The 22,252-nt window shown below is 37.8% G+C and overlaps 1 protein-coding gene across 3 annotated transcripts in view; it reads right to left on the bottom strand.

Annotated features, from left to right (window-relative positions):
• Window positions 1–1,095: 1,095 nt before the first annotated feature.
• The window catches only part of YWHAZ (tyrosine 3-monooxygenase/tryptophan 5-monooxygenase activation protein zeta), a 35,064-nt gene continuing 13,907 nt past the window's right edge, over window positions 1,096–22,252 (bottom strand). For all 3 annotated transcript variants that reach the window (XM_061439265.1, XM_061439267.1, XM_061439268.1), the window contains exons 3-6: window positions 8,583–8,706; window positions 7,681–7,844; window positions 7,504–7,599; window positions 1,096–3,257 (exon numbers count right to left, since the gene is read on the bottom strand). In XM_061439265.1, coding sequence (XP_061295249.1) covers window positions 3,198–3,257; window positions 7,504–7,599; window positions 7,681–7,844; window positions 8,583–8,706 — 444 coding nt within the window. In that variant the 3' untranslated portion in view covers window positions 1,096–3,197. The remainder of the gene's footprint in view (window positions 3,258–7,503; window positions 7,600–7,680; window positions 7,845–8,582; window positions 8,707–22,252) is intronic.

Genomic DNA, 22,252 nt, shown 5'->3' with positions numbered 1-22,252 from the left:
TAAACCACTTAGACCACCACCACCACCAGAGGAAGTCTCAAATTCTTAGACCTGCACTCAGTCAACTCAAGACTTTCAAACATCTCACCATCAATCAATAAAGTCAAGTCACTCAGTCGTGTCCAACTCTTTGTGACCCCATGGACTGTAGCCTACCAGTCTTCTCAGTCCATGCAATTCTCCAGGAACAGTACTGGAGCAGGCTGCCATTCTCCAGAGGATCTTCCCAACCCAGGGACGGAACCCGGGTCTCCCACATTGCAGGCAGACGCTTTACCATCTGAGCCACCAGGGAAGCCCAATAAAGTTAAGACCTGACACAAATAAATCTTTGGCTGCAGATTACAAACTGGCTTTAACTAGTTTTAAAAATATGCTCTGGGCCATGGCAAGATTGTTGACTATTTTTAGAGAAGACAAGAAAACTCCTATAGTTACTAAGTCCCTTGACATTACCTTTTAATCCTCTTTGACCCCCACCCCAACTGGAAAAGCTAGGACCACAGGCCAAAGTGGCAGCAAAATTCAGACTTCAACTGATCACACTGCTACCCACTCACGAGGCACAGCTCTCAAGTGGATATATACATTTAACAACTCCAATACTACACATACACCAAATACAAAACACGTTGAGGTCTCCAAATTCCTGGGAATGTTGACAGAAACAGACATGAAGCCTGAATTGGGGGCAATTTAAGAAATGTTATAAAAATTTATTATTCGGATCTCAAGGCAAAAAAAAAAATCTCAGATTGAAATCTTCATCTACTGGGCACTACTATGCAAAAACATTAACAGCTAATATTAATGACATTTTATCACAATTTCAGAATCAAACTAGCTTAGCAGATGACTGAGGCACATAAGTAGGCAAATGAGACAAGCTTTAGATTTTATTTATAATTTACGTGAATAAGATCCATCTCCTCAGTCTAGCTTCATTCCCTGTAGCTATAAAAAGATTTCATGTCCTTGGCCTGGCGGTCAGCAGAAATTAACAGAAAAAGAAAAGAGCTGTGAGTGAAGATGCATTATTGAGTTGTCCCAAATGCATAAGAGATCTCTTACTCCTTGAAAGAAAGACCCCAAGGCCTCCATTGCACTTTTATTTGAATGTAAGATTTGGGATAGTTGTCCCAGAGGGCTAATTCCCAATTTAATCTGAGGTCATAATAAAACAAACAACAAAACAGTATTTGGGATTTCAGTTTCTCACCCTTATCATCAAGACTCACTGCCTCCCATCATCAGTATTTATTGAGCATTTACAGTGTACTAGGCACAATAGAACATACAGAAAACATTGTCCCTGCTCTTGAGGAGCTTACATTCTAGAAGAAAAAAAAAAAAAATACACCTCTTTTAAAATGGTTATTTTTGTTTGGTGTTTTCTGCAAGGTACTGAGGAAATAGTTGGTAGGGTGAGCTTTGGGTATTACTTAGCCCCATCATTATTTAAAGAGAGGAAGGGGAAGGAATTTAAAGGCAAAGACAATGACAGACCATTCAGGATAGGGTAGGGTGTATAGGGAGATAACACAATCTCATCAACTCAGGAGATTAGCTGCAGTGAATAGGAAGAGGGAAATAGTCTGTGGGATGCAAGCAAAGGAAGCAGGGTGTCCTTAGACATTGAGTGGAGCCAGAAAGATCATGCGGCCTTTTCCCCAAGTACATGGCCACCAAGTAGGAATGGTTGGTGACAAGACAGAGGCTAAAAAAGGTAATCCTGTGCACCTGACAAATAGAAAGAAGAAAGGATCAAAACTGAAGACAGGCAAAAGCATACCAAGAAATTCTTAAAAACAAAAGTGATTTGGAAGCACAAAACTTACAGTTAATGCTACCCAATGTCATGATGGGCCAAGAACACTGTGGCTTCCTAAGTTAGAAAATGCCATATACCAAAATTTTAAATGGAATAACATTACTTTTTTCAATCAACTCCCCGTCTCTGAAAAAAATTTTCAGGGGGAGGAGGGAGTATAGGACATGGTTGGGAACAGTAGTAGTTATCTTAGTAGTATTTTACCGTTATGATAAACTTTGTATTCAAACTTGGTAAAAGCCCATTAGCTGCCAAGAGGGAATAAGGAATAAATTTCCAAAAATGTACAATTTTCTTTAGAGAAGTTTCAGAACCAAAAGACTAATTTACATGAAAAGCTGTAGAGAAAGTAGTTGAAAAGTCCATTCATAAAACTTTTATTCCACTTACATGAACTTAATACACGTGTTCTTAACAATTATGCTTGGATTGTTCATGAAAATCTCATAAGACATTAAACAAAGCTAGCCATCATCTCAAGTTATTTCCCTGTTAACTATTTTTTACAGCACATGCATGTTAGGCAAGTATCAAAAAAAAAAAAAAAATCACAAAAGCAAAAAAAAAAAAAACTAAAAAAAGTTAAATACATGGGTTTTTGTTTTACTGCTGTGCTTGATATACATGAAGTAATGAATATCAAGCAATTCATTTTTACTGCATCTTTACTTGTACATTTGTTCTTAGGTTGCCTAAAACATTTAAATACAAATAAAATGAGTGTAGCAAAAATAATGAAAGCAAACAGCAGGTAACTTTACAAATAATGGAATGTGAACCGTTTCTGCCCTTATCCAGAGTAAATTGGGTCACAACTAAAGGAACACTTCTATAGCTGCAGTCAACAGTGTGCACACTGAGTCTGAGTATTCCACAGATAACACATGGTTTAACATGCAATATCCATGGGATATCCATTTCTACTACAGCTTTGTAAATGCTCCAAACCTAAAAAGTACCCACAACTACACCTGTGATTGGAACCAATTATCCCTTTTATTCCCCACCAGGACATACCAATATGCAGGCAGTTTTCTTTGCTTAGACATGGAAGCAGTTTTAACACTGGCCCTTGTGAAGCCACAATGTACCAAAAGTACTATGCCAAACATTTATAACTTGTATAAAAATTCCACATCCCCATATTGGCCACCTCAAGATGAAAACAGATAACTCCCTAAATGTTAACTGGCTCTACTCCCCTAATATTAAACATAAAAACCACATGGGAAATATAGAAATTCAAATAGAAGTAACATAAACCTGTCATAAATCGTAAACAAAAAACTATTTGTGGGACAGCATGGATGACAAATGGTCTACTGTGTAAATTTTAGAATGAGGCAGACAAAAGTTGGAAGGCAGGTTAATTTTCCCCTCCTTCTCCTGCTTCAGCTTCGTCTCCTTGGGTATCCGATGTCCACAACTAGTTAAAAAAGAAAGAAAGAATTTTTAGTATATTTCAGCTTGAAAATTTTTTATCATATACTCCAAGGTACCAGAATGTAAGCACAATTATTGGAAGGCTTAAAAAATAGCAGCACTGAAAATAGCCTCAAGATATAAAACACCTCCAGGAAACTATCCAATACCCTGTGATTAAACCACAATAGAAAGTAATAAGAAAAAAATGTGTATATGTGTAATTGAATCACTTTGCTATACAGTAGAAATTAATACATTGTAAATGAACTATACTTTAATAAATTTTAAAAAACACCTGAATATAACACATTTATTTCCTACCTAATCATTCTTCCAGCACAGTAAATACATACCAGAGTTGTCTTTAAATAACAAAATCAGATTAAGGAAATGCTTGGCTATTCATAGAAGGTAAAGAAAAAGTAGATGAAATCATAGAAATGCCAATTCTAAACATCAATAGCTATCAGATTATAGACTGTCTTCAAAGGCTGCAGTGTGTAAGTTCAGTGCAACTAAACCATAACCCTCAACTCGGCCCATGCTCAAGGAGCTCAGGCTGACTTGACTACGTCCCCCTCGTAGCTTTAGACTTCCACTCTAAAGAGAGTCCCACACTCTATGACATTCAAGAGTCAGGAGCAAGTCTGGACTAAAATACAATTTAACTTTACTAACATTTTGTTTAGGAAAACATACCTTTTGTGAATCTGTCTGATTCAAAATATATAGTTAAACACAAAACAGTATGGTCAGAACCAAATCTTACAAGAGGTAAAAACTGAACTGTCTCAAACTGGTAGGACTATGAAGCCTATTGATTTTTAGATTATTACAGCTTTTCATCAGGTTAAAAAGATGATTTTTAAAATTATCTCAGCTGCTTCAAATATCAACAGTTTTTCTAAGTCTTACCACCCTACAATGATTTTTAGAGGTAATTATAGAACGACTACTTCAAGATGACCTTGAAATTCTATACTGCTTCATACTGGAAAACAAAGCAAGGGGAACTTTAATGTTTTTCTGTCCCCCAAATTACCCATTAGTTTTATTAATCAAATATATTTCTGGCCTGGAAAGGAGACTCTTTGAACAATCATACAGTTAGCTGAATGATCTCTAGAAGTCTGTACTGCTTTTATTAAACTGGGAGTCTTGTAAGACAAAATTATCCTTCAACATTATCTTTCCACTTCTAACTTTCAAGGATCCTTGTATTTTTCACAGAAACATGAAAAATTAGATAAAAGGTGTTTCTCTTCCCAGGGTTATGTGTTGACAGTATTTGTCAACTGGATTCAGACTCAAATACTAGTTTCAACAAATATGTCTTTGCTTGACATGTGAGTGAGTGGACAATCAACCCTATAATGGTAACAGGCGATACGACCAGGGCTCAGAGAAGGCACATAATAGTGACTAAGTCAGAATCTGAACCTTGGGTTTTCTTCTTACTCAGCTGTTGTATGCTCTTCAAGCTATACCGATATCAAAATTCAGCTCCAAGTATATATTTCAGATCAGGCCTTCTCAAAAAGTGCTGACAATACAATTCACTAGTGATTGGGTCTCAAATTCTACCAAATTCTACCTTTTAGAAGTACCTCATCATTTCAAACCAGAAAAATATGAAAAATTAGCTAACAAACTGCAGTACTTCTTTCATTTAATGTACATAAAATTATTCGCTCTTTAAAATGGACTATAGCATACCCTCTTGAAAATAATAACCTTCCAAGTGTATAGGAAGCCCTAAAGTACACTTTCTAAAATAACTTTCAGTGTTTAATAACAACTATACAATATTGTTCAAAAAACTGCTGAGAACATTCAACACTAGAATATATAAATTGGTTCAGAAAATTTGCAATGGACTAGATAAAATAAAGCTGATGATGTATATAATGATGTACAGTCCCCAAAAGAAAAGGACCTAAAGCTAATAAAAAACCAGTAGCACTAAACTATAATCTTCACTCCTAGCTCTTTATCTGGCACATGACAGATCCTTAACACTTTTCACTCAAGCCTCGTAACTTCAAATTTAGTATCTATGTGAAGAACATGAAAACCCATGGGCCCAAAGAGACATATCAACTAACTGCAATATGTAGACTATTTAGATCTCAATGCAAGTAAAAAAAACTATTGGGGGGAGGAGACAATATACAACAAAGACAATACAAAAAAAACAAGTGATAACTGAATGCAAGAAATTTACTATTAAGGAATTAACTGTGTACTTTCTCAGTGTGATATTGGCATTGTGGTTTTAATGTTTTTCAGTCTAGAGCAGCAGGCCTCAACCTTTGGCACCAAGGATCAATTTAGTAGAAGACAATTTTTCCATGGACCAGGGGCAAGAGATGTTTTGGGGAAGATTTAAATGTATTACATTTATTGTGCTCCTATGAGAATCTAGACAGCATATTAAAAACCAGAGACATTACTTTGTCAACAAAGGTTTGTCTAGTCAAGGCTATGGTTTATCCAGTAGTCATGTATGGATGTGAGAGTTGGACTATAAAGAAAGCTGAGTGCAGAAGAATGATGCTTTTGAACTGTGGTGTTGGGAGAAGACTCTTGAGAGTCCCTTGGACTGCAAGAGATCCAACCAGGCCATCCTAAAGGAAGTCAGTCCTGGGTGTTCATTGGAAGGACTGATGTTGAAGCTGAAGATCCAATACTTTGGTCACATGATGCAAAGAACTGACTCATTTGAAAAGACCCTAATGCTGGGAAAGATTGAAGGTGGGAGAAGGGGACGACAGAGGATAAGATGGTTGGATGGCATCACCAACCTCATGGACATGGGTTTGGGTAAACTCCAGGAGTTGGTGACGGACAGGTAGGCCTGGCGTGCTGCGGTTCATGGGGTGGCAAAGAGTCGGACATGACTGAGTGACTGAACTGAACTGAATGAGAATCTAAGTCACTGCTGATCTGACAGTAAGTGGAGCTCAGGCTGTAAAAACAGATGAAGCTTCACTCACTTGCCCACACCACTCACCTCCTGCTGTGCAGCCCAGTTCTTAACAGGCCACGGACCAGTACCAGTCTATGGACCAGGGGTTGGGGACCTTGGTCTACAGTATACCAAAAAGGGTTATCATGACCTGCCACAGTAAGTCATTTTTTTTCCCTAAGAGACTAGACAAAACAGATGTCAGTCTATGCAGAGTATCTGAAATTGTATCTGAAATTTTATAACTAAAGTTATTAATGCCCTACCCTTAGCTAAATACTGTTGCTGTTTAGTTGCTAAGTCATGTCCAACTCTTTTATACTCCCATTGACTGCAGCCCGCCAGGCTCCTCTGTCCATGTTATTTCCCATGCAAGAATAATGGAGTGGGTTGCTATTTCCTTCTCCAGGAATCGAACCTGTATGTCTCCTGCACTGGCAGGTGGATTCTTTACCTCTGATCCACACCAGAGAAGCCCTACATGAATACAGAGGCAACTTTAGGGTCATCATTTTTAATGGACTTCAAAGATAACTTAAGCACACTTTTGAAACTAAAAGCAAAATTCTCCTGTGACTAAAAATGGAAGGAACAGAATTATTTGCATTGAAATGAAAAATAAAATGGCCTTATAGCTGCAAGTCCAAAACCATGAATTACAATATTATTTTAAAAACCTGAATTTTAATAAATATGTAACTAGTAAAGGGCACATTTTTAGTCCTTGGTCTAATATTTCAGCTTCTGTTAGATGGTTTTCTTCAGTTTTTAAAGCAGATAGGATCTTACATTAAAAACAAAAAAAAAAGGACTAGAAATATTCCTGTCGTAGTCTATAAAACATATATAAGCACACTTCAGAGATACTAAGAGTTCAATTTTATATCACCACAGTAAAGCAGAAATCAAAATGAGTCACATAAATTTGTTTCCAGTACATGTAAAAGTTATATTGACACCATACTACAGTCTATTAAGCATGTATTATGTGTTTAAAAAATCCAATGTACATACCTTCTTAAAAAATACTTTATTGCTAAAAAAAAGTTCATCATCAATTGAGCCTTTAGCCACTGAAATCTTTTTGGAAGGTCTGAATCACTGAAAATTACCAAAATGTGACCCAGAGACATGAGATGAGCAGAGAACCCTGCTCAACAGAGTTTCAACAAGCCTTCAATTTGTAAAAACCACAATATCTGGAAGTACAATAAAACAGAAATGCACCTATAATCTCTTCATTATTAATTAACCATTCACAGTGCTGTTAGGTACTTACTGTCAAGTTATCTCTCAGTAACTGCATTATTAGCGTGCTGTCTTTGTATGACTCTTCACTTAATGTATCAAGTTCAGCAATGGCTTCATCAAATGCCTGTGACCAAAAAAAAACACATTTCAGTGCTCAAATAATGACAACTACTGAATTTCCACATAACAGGTAAAAAATACATACTGTCTTTGCAAGAGAGCAGGCTTTCTCAGGGGAGTTCAGAATCTCATAATAGAACACAGAGAAGTTAAGGGCCAGACCCAGTCTGATAGGATGTGTTGGTTGCATTTCCTTTTTGCTGATTTCAAAAGCTTCTTGGTATGCTTGCTGTGACTGATCCACAATCCCTGGAGAATAAAAGGCACCAAAATGTATCAATGAAAAGTACTTTGTTTTCATCCCTCGAACCAAATCTTTACTCATCCAGTAATAAATTCTGAAATACTAAGCTACTGCAACTTAAAACTGGCTCCTACATTTTAAAAAATAAGCTTCTCCTAGAAACCTACTCTAGTCACTGATCAACGTCAAGACAAAATAACTCTGTAACCATCTCAGTATAATTTTTAATTAGTCTGTACTGCTCTACAGTTATGCTGTAATTACTGTCTTAAAATTGTGAGGAAACATTCCTATACATAAAATTGACTTGTGAGCAATCATACATTTTACGAAAGCAATTACTAGGCAGTAGGTATACAGCTGACCCTTGAACAACACGGGGCTCAGGGATGGATACCAACTGTTCACGCAGCTGAAAATCTGAGTATAATTTTATAGCTGGCCCATCACGTCCAACCTTGTACAATGTAGTACTATAATATTTACAGAAAAAAAATCCCTGTGTAAATGGATCTGTGCAGCTCAATCTGTGTTCTTCAAGAGTCAACTGTACAGTCTCAGGAAAAAGGAAAAAAAGAAGGGAAGGGACAGGGACTGGGGGAAGAGAGAGAAACAGAGAGGAAAGGGGAGAAAGAGCAAGGAAGAGTGAGCAGAGTCCATTTGCTGCTCTTCAAACAACAGAAGAGACCACCTCTGGCCTCTGTTACTTTGTAACATCCAGCAGACAGGCTGAGGCAGCGTACCTTTCTTGTCATCACCAGCTGCAACCTCAGCCAAGTAACGGTAGTAGTCTCCTTTCATTTTCAAATAGAAGACTTTGCTCTCTGCTTGTGAAGCGTTGGGGATCAAGAACTTTTCCAAAAGAGACTTGGGGAGAAAAGAAACAGTCATAATAAGACTAAAATAAAATTGAAAGAATATGCATTTCCAAAACACACACCACAACTTAAGTGATAAAATTTTAATACCCAGTCATTGCCAATAATACTACTTTTGAAAGTAGAAGGGTCATAAATTTGTGACAGCAATACTTAAAATTTGAAATTAGTGTTCAGCTTACTATTTAAGGCTAATTTGAATACTGGCCTTTCCCTCATAGTGCTTATTACTTTACATGCTGATAAAGACTGAATGTTTCAGTGAATGTGAAAGCATGAAAGTTGATAAGACTTTATTATTATGTTATTATGTTTTATTAATACATATTTAACAAACTGGCAAACTTTTCGGTTTCAAGGTAGTCATGACACTAAAATGGAAAGAAGACAGAAATTAACCTTTTGAGACTATGAAGCTATATGACTTAAGCAGAAACTGTTAATATAATAGACACTACCAGACTCCATGACAGAGGAAGCAGAACAGAACTTCATTTATAAGATTACAATTAAAGTAATACCTTCTAAGGTAAAAAGCTGTTCGAAGTAAAAGTTCTATTTTTCCTATCTAAATTAAGAAACTGGTAGGAGTATGAGAATTTAAGATCTGAAGAGTAAACCTTTAGTTCATTAAAGTGATTCTCAGCTAATAAGAAATACATTTACCAATCACCTCAAACAAGTAAAACTTCACCCTACATAATTCTGTTCAAAACTATAACAATCTACATGTTTGGATTTACAAACATGCTAATAATTACATTCTGCAAATGATTTCAGAAAAACATGACTTCACTGTATTAGGGGGATTAAGGCACAATAAACTAGTGATTTTTTTTTTGAGGAGGAGAAAGATAATATTCCAGTAGTAGAATTAGGCAAAATGTTTACTGTTTTTAAAAATTCTCCACTTCCTATTAAATATACTCTACAAATCAATTTTCAACTGGGCTTAGCCCCAAACAAGTCTCAATCTTTACAAGGAATAAGGGTATTTAATTCTTGGTTTCTATTCTTATAGTTGCCCAGTGGTTTAGTCTATACAGCACTTCCTTATATGCCAAACAGTTTGAAAAATGCTTTAAAACAGTAACTCTTACTTTTTATGTTTATCCCATTATCATGTTCCAAACGGTGAGTGGGTGAGTAAGCTTTAATCTAGCTTCTCTCCCCTTCCTACAACTTAAAACTACATATACTCAAATGAATTGGGTAGGTTTCAAGTTGGCAGTAGGACCAGGTTGCAATGCATTACAGGAAAAGGTTGGAGGTGACAGAATTCAACCTGAAACAATGTTTCCTGTGATTATTAGTTAGCCTGAAATCAGAAGAGCACTTTGGTTAGGTAACACAATTCTTACTACAGGACACCCAAGCTGTCATCCCTCAGCTGCAGAAGTGTTCTGTCATTCATTCCTTCATTCAGTTAAGTCTTAAGGCTTCCTAGGTGGTGCTAACGGTAAAGAATGCACCTGCCGATAAATGCAGGAGACGTGGGTTTGATCCTCGGGTGGAGAAGATCCCCTGGAGTAAGGAAACAGCAACCCACTCCAGTATTCTTCCCTGGAAACTCTCAAGGATAGAGAAGCCTGGCGGACTACAGTCCATGAAGCCACAAAGAGTTCGACACAACTGAGGGTACACACACAGTGTGAAACCTCAACCAGACTAGAAATAAAGGAACCCTCTGGGTTTGGAGCACCACTGCCTTCTCTGAAGGAGGAATGCCTACGAAGACTCAGCAGAATTCAAACTTCTGCCGTTTTGTCTCTTAGACACCATCATTCTCTTTTGAGGCATGAACACTGTGAACATTAGGGCTGGTCTTTGAGGATCTGCCTCAACAGCATAAGAACATTCCATTTAATATAGTGGTTTTAAAATTACATGCCCAGGCCTTTTCAAGTTTTATATCTTAATACAAAATGCATTCATTCAACTATGGGAGACCATATAGCATAATGGCTTTGGAGTCAGTCTAGGTTTAGACCATGGCACTCCACAGCTGGAAGGATCAATTCCACTTCTGACTGGCTAAGCTAAAGGTTATCCTATGAAGTCTAACTAAAGAAAACATGTATTGCGATTAACCAGAATTCACAAATAACTTTAAACAGCAGAAAAAAAACACACACATATATATACACACATATAAATTTAAAGAAGGCTCTGTATATTATTCAATTGTGAACTGCTCTTTAGCTCATTTATGTAAATTTAAGATTATACAAAGAATATCTCCAAATTAAAGAAGTGACAAGTAAAGGCCTAACCATGAAATCAGTTCTCTATCTAGGTTATTTCTAATTCACATTTTACTGCTTCAAAAAAATTTTTTTAAACATTACTTATTCTCCAAAACTTAAATATCACTGTGTGAGGCACTGAAAACAGTGAGCAAGACAGAACAAGGATAAAATGTCAAGCAGGGAAGGCACTATAGAAACTAAGGATTAACACAGCCTGGACGTGTCCTACTTTTCAGTGACTTTTATCTAACCCACTGTGTATCTGTAAAGATGAAGGACACAAACATGTGCAGTTAGTTAAGGGTAAATCATTTAAAATAAGTATACAAACTTAGAGAAGTTACTTAGGCAAGGTGTCAATAAATGTCCTAAGAATTTGTAACCCATCTTTTATGGGTGGTAGCTTCTCTCTCTCTAAAAACTACTGTTTTACATTAGGGTAACTCACACTGAGAATTTTTCAATTAGCAATTAAGTACCTCTTCCTCCAAGGTGAACACTGAATTTATCCTTAACATCTGATTAAAACAATCACAACAAAAACTACTTTTTAAAGCTATTAACCGGATGCACTCATCTCACACGCTAATAAAGTAATGCTCAAAATTCTCCAAGCCAGAGGAACCAGAGATCAAATTGCCAACATCCGCTGGATCATCGAAAAAGCAAGAGTTCCAGAAAAACATCTATTTCTGCTTTACTGACTATGCCAAAGCCTTTGACTGTGTGGATCATAATAAACTGTGGAAAATTCTGAAAGAGATGGGAATACCAGACCATCTGACCTGCCTCTTGAGAAATCTTTATGCAGGTCAGGAAGCAACAGTTAGAACTGGACATGGAACAACAGACTGGTTCCAAATAGGAAAAGAAGACGTCAAGGCTGTATATTGTCACCCTGCTTATTTAACTTATATGCAGAGTACATCATGAGAAACGCTGGGCCGGATGAAGCACAAGCCGGAATCAAGATTGCTGGGAGAAATATCAATAACCTCAGATATGCAGATGACACCACCCTTATGGCAGAAAGCAAAGAAGAACTAAAGAGCCTCTTGATGCAAGTGAAAGTAGAGAGTGAAAAAGTTGGCTTAAAGCTCAACATACAGAAAACGAAGATCATGGCATCCGGTCCCCTCACTTCATAGGAAATAGATGAGGAAACAGTGGAAACAGTGTCAGACTATTTTGGGGAGCTCCAAAATCACTGTAGATGGTGACTGCAGCCATGAAATTAAAAGACGCTTACTCCTTGGAAGGAAAGTTATGACCAACCTAGATAGCATATTCAAAAGCAGAGACATTACTTTGCCAACAAATGTTCGTCTAGTCAAGGCTATGGTTTTTCCAGTGGTCATGTATGGATGTGAGAGTTGGACTGTGAAGAAGGCTGAGCGCTGAAGAATTGATGCTTTTGAACTGTGGTGTTGGAGAAGACTCTTGAGAGTCCCTTGGACTGCAAGGAGATCCAACCAGGACATCCTAAAGGAGATCAGTCCTGAGTATTTATTGGAAGGACTGATGTTGAAGCTGAAACTCCAATACTTTGGCCACCTCATGCAAAGAACTGACTCATTTGAAAAGACCCTGATGCTGGGAGGGATTGGGGGCAGGAGGAGAAGGGGATGACAGAGGATGAGATAGTTGGATGGCATCACCAACTCCATGGACACGAGTTTGGGTAAACTCCGGGATTTGGTGATGGACAGGGAGGCCTGGCCTGCTGCAGTCCATGGGGTCACAAAGAGTCGGACTTGACTGAGCGACTGAACTGAACGGAACTGGAACCTACAAGTAACAAAAGGCAAAAGTCAGGCTGCTTACTGGCCTAATGATAGACCAAAAGGATCAAGTGTCAACACAGTGGTGAATGTTTCTGATAAAATGCTGACTACAAAAAGCTGAAAAAGCAAACTCATCACTCTGTATCCATTAAATAAACAGAGTTTTTGTGTCACTTATACCTCAGTAAAGCTGTTAAAAATAAAAGCTGAGACAGGGATACATGACAAACTTAAAATCTTTTGATGACATAAAGGTAAAAACCATTAGGATTTAAACAAAAAAAGCAAGAAACACTGGATTAAAGATTAAATTTGGTTAAAAAGGCTAACTGTGAAAGAACAGAACAGTGGTAGACTGACTCCAGAGATGGCCTCCACCATGCTCCTAAGTCAGGGTTAACTTTGTTGATTAACTTTAACCAAACAGTGATAAAGATGACTCCTATTCCAGTTCCAGACCTAACCCATATGAGGACTAGCAGCTTCCCCTATTTCTCTCTCTGAGCCCTAAGCTAGTGTTAAAAAAAAACAACAACAAACTATCCTGCTAGAGAGCAAGGTCAAGTCAGCTCCAGTCATGAGACATGTTTAGTGAAGCCACACGGGTACTTCAGACCCAGCTCAAGACAGCAATGAACGACTACAGCCAACACCATGTGAAAAACTGTCCAAGAGAATCCGGACAAGCCAGAGTCATGAAAAAGAACTAAAACCACTGTTTCAGTTTTTATCGGTTTGTTATGCAGCAATAGACAATTGAGAAAATAAAAACATCACTTCAGTAATAAATGGCATTTTAACACTTAAATTAAGCACTTTATATGGATTAATTGATCCTTCTATAACCTTACCTCTGAGGCACAAACTACAATTAGCCCCATCTCATAGAAGACAACAAACAGGGCCCAGAAGCGTACGTGCTCAAAACTACAACTAAGTTGTAAAGGTACAACTCCAACGAGGCAATATGACCTGTTCTACATTATTCTGCATTTTCTCTGCCTACTAAGAAGCAGAACATGATTCAGAGATAGTAATTAGAAATCAAAGTTAAGGATGATGTTTTAGCTCTACACCATGTTGATGAGACCAAATCTTAAAAGTATATTGTTCCTTTAAAAACAGAGACTTCACTGCCAGTCCAGTGGTTAAGACTCCACTCTTCCACTGCAGAGGACAAGGATTTGATCCTTGGTGGGGGAACTAAGATGTCAAACGCCCCACCCCAAAATATCTAGACAGGCTTTGACAAACTGGAGGGTATCCAGGAAAGCAAGCAAGAATGTTGATGAAACTAGAAACAGTCACGAAAACTGAAAAAAATATGACATGAATGGCTCCAGAAGACAAAACTAAATTTAGGCAGAGACAGATTTCTGCTCAGTATGAGAAAACTTTTGAAACAAATTTGGAATAGGTCATCTCACTAGACAGCAAGTTCTACTCTTCTTACAGAAACTTTAAAGGAGCAAATGACTATTTTTCAGAGATTCATCAATCAGATGTGGTTTCATTCAACTCTGAGATATGGAAGATATAGAATTCACTGCTGCTGCTGCTGCTAAGTCACTTCAGTCGTGTCCAACTCTGTGCGACCCCACAGACAGCAGCCCACCAGGCTCCCCGTCCCTGGGATTCTCCAGGCAAGAACACTGGGGTGGGTTGCCATTTCCTTCTTCGATGCATCAAAGTGAAAAGTGAAAGTGAAGTCGCTCAGTCGTGTCTGACCCTTAGCCTTCCAGACTCCTCCATCCATGGGATTTTCCAAGCAAGAGTACTGGAGTGGGGTGCCATTGCCTTTTAAGTTAACTAGAGGTGATTTAAGTATGTTAATTTATCAGACTGAACAAAGAGAAATCAATGTTCAATTTTCCAGATTTAAAAGCCAGAGGAGAAAAGCATGATGGAAGGGACAAGACCATGATGGGAATAAAAACAAAAGGAAAAAAAAGGAAGTTGCACTTCTTAGAAAGCAGCAGTGACAAAAATTGGAGAACAGAAAACAAAGAGGAAAGAACTAATAGCTATTTTCAAAACATACATAAACCAGAATACCCTGCACTAGGTATACAATACAACCTCCTATGTTTCATTCACGGGTAGTAGTACAATGAAGGTGATGACACCTGGGACACTGTGACAATCTGAATTTAAAAGGAGACACAGCATTATACAAGGAAAGACGCAAACAAGGTGCCGCAGTTTCTACTTATAAAACGAAGGTCAGGCTGACTACTAATGTACCTTTCACTTGTAAAATTCTCCATGTAACACAGTACATTGACCTTCTAAACTAAATGTAATTTACAACAGGAAAGGAGTTTCGTGTCAAACACAAACTTTCACATCCTGCACTCACACACTGGACAGGGTACCATGTGAACACACAAGAGACCTCGCTGAAACAGAATCTGATTCAGATTCACAGTAGTTCCTCAAGCACTTAAAAAAAAATCTGTTTTTGATGATAGCTACTGTCTTTTAAAGATAATCATGGTCATTTAAAAAATACCTAAAATCAATTCGCTAAATTAGAGTTAATGCATGTTCTGACTTTATGCAGTAGTCATCTCAATAACGGGATTGGAAGAATAAAACCCACACCTGAAATGTCTCTGTAAATGGTTCATAATCCAAGCTAAATACATGATGTAATTCTGGAGAGGTTGCTGAACCTTAATCTCATCAACAGACAAATTATGTAGGGTTTGAGATTTTAGAGTTAAAAGATTTTTCTTCTTTACAGCATCAAGTACAATTAACTTCTTAGGTTGTAAAAACACAAGATATATGGGGTAAAGTAACGATTTCTGCCTCCAAGTTAAACTACCCAAGGCAGAATATATAAACAATAGTTTCTAATACATGTATTGATCCAAAGAAGGTCAATGCTTTGACTTTGGGAGTGTATTAATACTAAGGAACCTCATAAACTGACAGGTTATCTAGTTCTGACTGCCCTTCTTAAGGTTCAACCTGCCACCACTACAATAAACATTTAATCCTAACTATGGTCAAGTATTTCTAATAAAAGGTTTGTGAAGTAAAAATCCACCTCTATTCTAATGATATACCTCTCTCTCTCACTGTCCTTCAATCTGACTACAGACTGAAATTAAGAGTAAAACATCAACTCTTTAGGAACAATCAAGACTAGAGAATACCCTAAAACACCAAAACTGCAGCTGACCTGGTGGTGGCAAGGCCCTAATTTCTGGGCATCCAAGCATTTCTTGGAGCAACAGTTTGGGGTAATAGAAACAATATAAACTAAAATCAGGCAAACTTATATCCCTGTCTCATCATTAATTTTGAGATCTCAGGCAAGTTAATCTCTCAGAGCCTTAATTTTCTCATCTATAAAAGAATTAAACGAAATTCAATTTTATACAATGATTTATCTTTTAATAAAAAACATACAAATTGATTACAATGAAAATCTACTTCAAAGGGCAGCTGCTGCTGCTGCTGCTAAGTCACTTCAGTCATGTCCGACTCTGTACGACCCCACAGGCGGCAGCCCACCAGGCTCTGCCGTCCCTGGGATTCTCCAGTCAAGAACACTGGAGTGGGTTGCCATTTCTCTAAATGAGTATTAATATAAACAGGAAAGCACCCGTCACAGCTCCTGACAGAGTAGGCATACTCTACTCAGATGTAAATTTAAGGCCTGGGGATCTTGACATTCAAAAATCTGCTTTAGTGTGCTCCCTGGTGACTCAGACGGTAAAGCGTCTGCTTACAACACAGGAGACCCGGGTTCAATCCCTGGGGAGGGAAGATCTCCTGGAGAAGGAAATGGCAACCCACTCCAGTATTCTTGGATGGGTTCCCATGGATGGTGGAACCTGGTAGGCTACAATCCATGGGGTCGCAAAGAGTCGGACATGACTGAGCAACTTCACTCTCAATTTTAGTACTCTACTTTGGGTTCAGTCATCAAAAATTTGTTCATCTAGTAAGAGTGGTGAAATAATGCACAAAAAACCCTTTCATTTAAAACACAGGATTAAATTATATCAATGTACAAAAGATAAAGCAAACATTTTCCATTAGTACTTATTCTTTTTACAGCAAACATCTAAAGGGCACGGGCTATGGAAACACTGCTTACTAGCTATGTCAGCTTGACAAAGTTCTGGAATTTCTCTGGGCCTCAGGTTTCTCATCTGTAAGAGATACTGGAAAATAGGTGCGACTTCATGAATCTCCCCTAACAGGACTCCCAGGGTCCACAGATCACTTTTAAGAACTGCTGACTGACTTAAAGCAATCTGAACCATCCACCTTTCAATATACCACGCTCTGAGCGACTGAACTGAACTGAAAGGTATGTTCTCCCTCAAGCTAATTCTCAGCAATACACTAATTTCTGCCAATATCAACAATGGACTAACTACATAATGTTACACTCATAAAACACTACACTGACATTAAAAAGAAGTTGTGTGCCAATTGGAATGAAGCATAAAACATAATCAAAGTGTTGTGTGTGTGGATACAACTTACAGAACAGTTTCTATATGATCCTACTTGTATATATTCTTCAAGGACAGAACTGTTTGCACAGGCACTGTTAAGTTCCCAGGATAAAAAAAAAAGAGAGAGACTGTTAGAGATTACCTCTGAGGAACTGGGATGATGTAGGGAGAGTTTAATTTTTTAACTTATATCCTATGCTCTACAACATCCGTTATTCAGAACAATATAAAGTAAATTTTAATTATGATTTTGCACCTTCAACTTTTCATATATCTATTCTCAACCTGCTTACAGGCTCCTTAAAGACACACGTTTTGCACATATTAGGCACTCAAACATCAAATCCCAAGGCCAAATTAACATGCTATTTTAACAGCCTCATTTAAATATAACAGAGGAAACTTAGAACAATCTTGACTATCAAAAGCTCATCATCTTCCCAAACTTCTAAATAGTTTAGGTAAAATGTGATGGAAATTACTGAAGATGATATTGAAGGTTAGATAATTAATATTTTGCTCCAAGAAGAAAAACGTTCTGTTTCTTTAAAGACCTAAAGTCAATAAAGTCAAGTCACTCAGTCGTGTTCGACTCTTTACAACCCCACGGACTGTGGCCTATCAGTCTCCTCAGTCCATGGCATTTTCCAGGCAAGAGTACTGGAGTGGGCTGCCATTTCCTTTTCCATTAAAGACCTAGAATTGTTCAAAAATGACAGGTGTCTGGTTGCTGTTCTAAGCACATATATTCAGAAATAGCAGCCAAAGGGCAAGCTAGGCACATCCTATATGCTTTCAGGACCCTTGGATAAGCTCTAGGTTCTATGTAATGACTCTAGAGCGGGCAACTAAGGAAGACAAAACAACAAAAATTCACCAGAGACAGGGTGGGAGAATAGTCTGAGGCAGTAAGGTGAAGTAAATCTGTTTGGAAGTCAGAACACCTAGATTTTGGTAGTAAAACTCTGCCACCAAGAGCAAATAGGAGTTTCAGATAGAAAACCATGATACACCCCCTCATTCAATCTACTGTATTTTATTAACAGCATTCTTTTCAAAACCTTCTTTCCAAATTTCATCCCAGGAAAGTTTCTCTAATGCACTGAACACTTCCCAACCCAACATTCTTCCTTTCTTTATTAAATGAGAATCAGACATTATATTGACTATAATGGGTATTCACTAATTTTTTTAAGTGTTTACTACAGCTCTGAAGAATGACCATCTGCCATGAAGCACTCATAGCACTGGGCTATAGGCTATGATCTGGCTTATCAATTAGAATGAAGTGAAGTGAAGCGAAAGTTGTTCAGTCATGTCTGACTCTTTGTGACCCCATGGACTATACAGTCCATGGAATTCTCCAGGTCAGAATACTGGAGTGGGTAGTCTTTCCCTTCTCCAGGGGAGCTTCCCAACCCAGGGATTGAACCCAGGTCTCCTGCATTGCAGGATTTACCAGCTGAGCCACAAGGGAAGCCTGTAAATTAGAATACATGAAGCCAATTACTGAAAATAAATTTTGAAAGTACAAGTTATAGAGCTGGGATATCTTCCCCTTTCAAAAAAGTAATCCAATTATTATAAAATGACATTAGCACTTTGGCAAACTATATTTAGTTCTATGTGGCTCAGATGGTAAAGAATCTGCCTGCAATGCGGGAGACCCAGGTTCAATCCCTGGGTCAGGAAAATCCCCTGGAGAAGGGAATGGTAACCCACTCCAGTATTCTTGCCTGGAGAATTCCATGGACAGAGGAGCCTGGCGGGCCACAGTCCATGGGGTCACAAAGAATTCGACATGATTGAGGGACTATCAAAAGCATCTGCCTACAATTCGGGAGACCCAGGTTCAATCCCTGGGTTGGGAAGATCTCCTGGAGAAGGAAATGGCAACCCACTCCAGTATTCTTGCCTGGAGAATCCCACAGACAGGGGAGCCTGGCAGGCTATATAGTCCATGGGATCCCAAAGAGTCGGACACAACTGAGCAACTTCACTTTCACTTTTCATTGATTAAAAAAATCATATTTATGGGGCCCATCTATCTTAAAAAATTTTTAATTGGTACTTTTATACTATAGGATATTTTCAGAAGTCTCACTGCTGTTTAAATTTGAAAATATAATGTCCTAAAAATAATGGTTTGGTAACAAGAACAGCACATGTATCCTAATATGATACACCAAGGAAGGCATAGTGTCATTCCCAGGAATTTTTCCCCAAAATGCACAATCTGAATTTACTCATGAGAAAATCACCAGATGAATCCAAACCGAGGATTAGTTTACCAAAAAAAGAAACCGGCCAGAACTCTTGAAAAAAGTGGCAAATACATAAAAAGGCAAAGACTGGAAAACTGATCCAGATTAAAGAAGAGTAAGGAGACAAGACAAACTGTGATTCTGGACTGAATTCCAGACCAGAATTAGGCAATTACGGTGGTACACTCTGTAAGTGCTATGGGTTACATAAATTTATTTTATCCATTATTTTATTAATTTATTGATTTTGATCATTAAGAGAACCAGGTAAAGGATATATGGGAACATTTGAAATTATTTCAAAATAAAAAGTCAAAATTATAACAAGCTAGAAGAGACCGTTTAATTACTGTATGGGAGAAGAGGGTACTTTCCCTTTTGGTTATTTAATATTACAATTATTATACACAAGTTTTAAAGAGGAAATCTTCCTACTAGGATTCTTTTTCTGGAAGATTATCATTGAGTTCTGCTCTCCAACCTTATACCGTTTTCATGCTCATCTGGGTTTTTCAAATTTCCTTATTGGGCTGGTAAAACTTGTGTTTAGGAGATAATACGAAAACTAGTGATGTATTTGTAAATAAAAATATGAGGGGTGGAGACGAGGTTCCCACTTCGTTTCAGACTATATTCCACCTAATTGGTCACACTTTAATTTCCATTAATGTAAATATACATTAAAAAAAAAAAAAATCACCAAGCGAATAGTAAATAGTCCCAGAATTTCAAAGCAAAATAATCAACTTCTAAGAGACATTTATGAACCACAATTTGAAAACAGCTGGGGAAGCATCTCCTTTGACTTGACCTCACTACCTATGTGTACACTGAAAAGACCAAGCCTCCACTACCCATTCCTCTCTTTTAGATTGTACTATCACAGCCCTCTTCCATGAACACAACAAAGAAAAAGAGATCAGGATATAGATATTACACATTTATACCAATCAAGCATAAAAAATGTCGATGGTTAAAAGGTGCCAAGAACTTGAAGCACAAGGCGTTCAACTGTGATTCCTGTTATTTTCAAGTATAAAACTCTAAAAATGCAGTCTAAAACTAAAGCCATCACATTTAATGAAAATGTTATTCTTCCCAGTTTGCAAGATGGGATTAAACCTTCACTAAAAACACACTTCTAACTTCTCTAATTATCCAACTCATCAAACAATTCAAATACATGAAATTCCAATGAAACAAAAAGTGGTCACTCTCTGCAAATTAAATGCAACTGGATCTCTCCTAGATTAACACACACACATTCAAGTCAAGCAACTAGACATCTTGTTGTGCTTCAGCATCTTGATCTATGAAAATGAAAAAAACAGGTAGGGCAGATGCTCCTTTAAGCCTAAAATCCACTGATTCAATAAAATTCACCTCCCAATTTATTATTCAATTTAAAAACTCAGAAGCCCCACAAATGTCATTTTAAATATCCTCAATATGAAATTTATTTCAACAGCACAATGTAGAAGGTCAAAATTCTGGTATTGCACAATTCCCTTGTGCACAGAGAATTTCCCCAAACTTTCACTTTGGGGAAAGAGAGTGAAAAGAAAGCAGCTATTTTCGTTGAGATAAAAGGCCCATCAATTTGGAAATTATTCTCTTACTCCCTCTTGTGGCTGGATTGCTTTCTTTTCAATTACAACTTCATCAGTTGCTTCCAAAAGTGCTCCACCAAAACTGCTAGAGAATTAGGTGGTGTCAAGAACTGATTTGGGGCTCCCCTGGTAGTTCAGCTGGTAAAGAACGGGCCTGCAATGCAGAATACCGAGGTTTGATCTCTGGGTCAGGAAGATTCCCCTGAAGAAGGGAATGGCTACCCACTCCAGTAATCTTGCCTGAAGAATTCCATGGATAGACCATGCAGTTGCAAAGAGTCAGATATGTTGAAGCAACTAACACAGACACACACACACACACACACACACACACTCACGCACGCACACATGAACTGATTACGCTGGTATCTGTACACTTTTTGACTTTCTGTGCAATGTTGGCACAAAGTAAGATTTTAGGTGTTCTATGAATGATAAGGTCACACTGCTATGAATGGGCAGAGTTGCTTAACTTCAAGGATGGAATTATACAGGACTCTGACCAGTCACTTAACTGAATGCATTTTCCATTAGTAAGAACCGGTAAATCTGCACCATATAAGTTTTAGCATATCAACAAGAAATTTGATAATGCCAGATTCAAAATGTACCTCCTAAAAATTAAGATGGTAAAACATACCAAAAAGAACTTACTGAGTATTGATTGGTAACTGCTAAAACGGACACTAGGGGGTTTTCCTTCTCCCCTTCCCCAGAGCCCTTTTCAGAGCTGGCATTAATGTTGACGTGAGCTGAAGTTTCTCACCAGTCAAAGCTCCATTTCCCAGTATTTCCATCACAAAGGATGTTTTATTTAAAAAAAAAACTCATTTTTTATAGTGTTTTTAAAACTTGCACATGCACGTTGTATATTATGTACAGCTCCCTTAGTGGGACCAGATTTTATCAGCCACTTTTAAAATAGAAGGCTGAAGACCAGTTCTTCTGAATTTGACCAACACAGCACTTTCCCCTCTGGGTTGCTGAGATTTTTTATGAACAGAGGCTTTTTTCCCGGTTAGTATTATTTTTTAATTTTACTTTTTAACGTTTGTTGGTTTCTGCCGTAGGGCAACGTCAATCAGCCATAACCATACATATATCCCCTCCCTGGTGGGCCTCCCTCCCCTCCCCCATCCCACCCCCT

Source organism: Bos javanicus, chromosome 14, assembly GCF_032452875.1.
Source record: "Bos javanicus breed banteng chromosome 14, ARS-OSU_banteng_1.0, whole genome shotgun sequence".
Lineage (NCBI taxonomy): Eukaryota > Metazoa > Chordata > Mammalia > Artiodactyla > Bovidae > Bos > Bos javanicus.
Note: the sequence above shows the minus strand (reverse complement) of the source record. Positions and strands in the feature narration are given on the sequence as shown.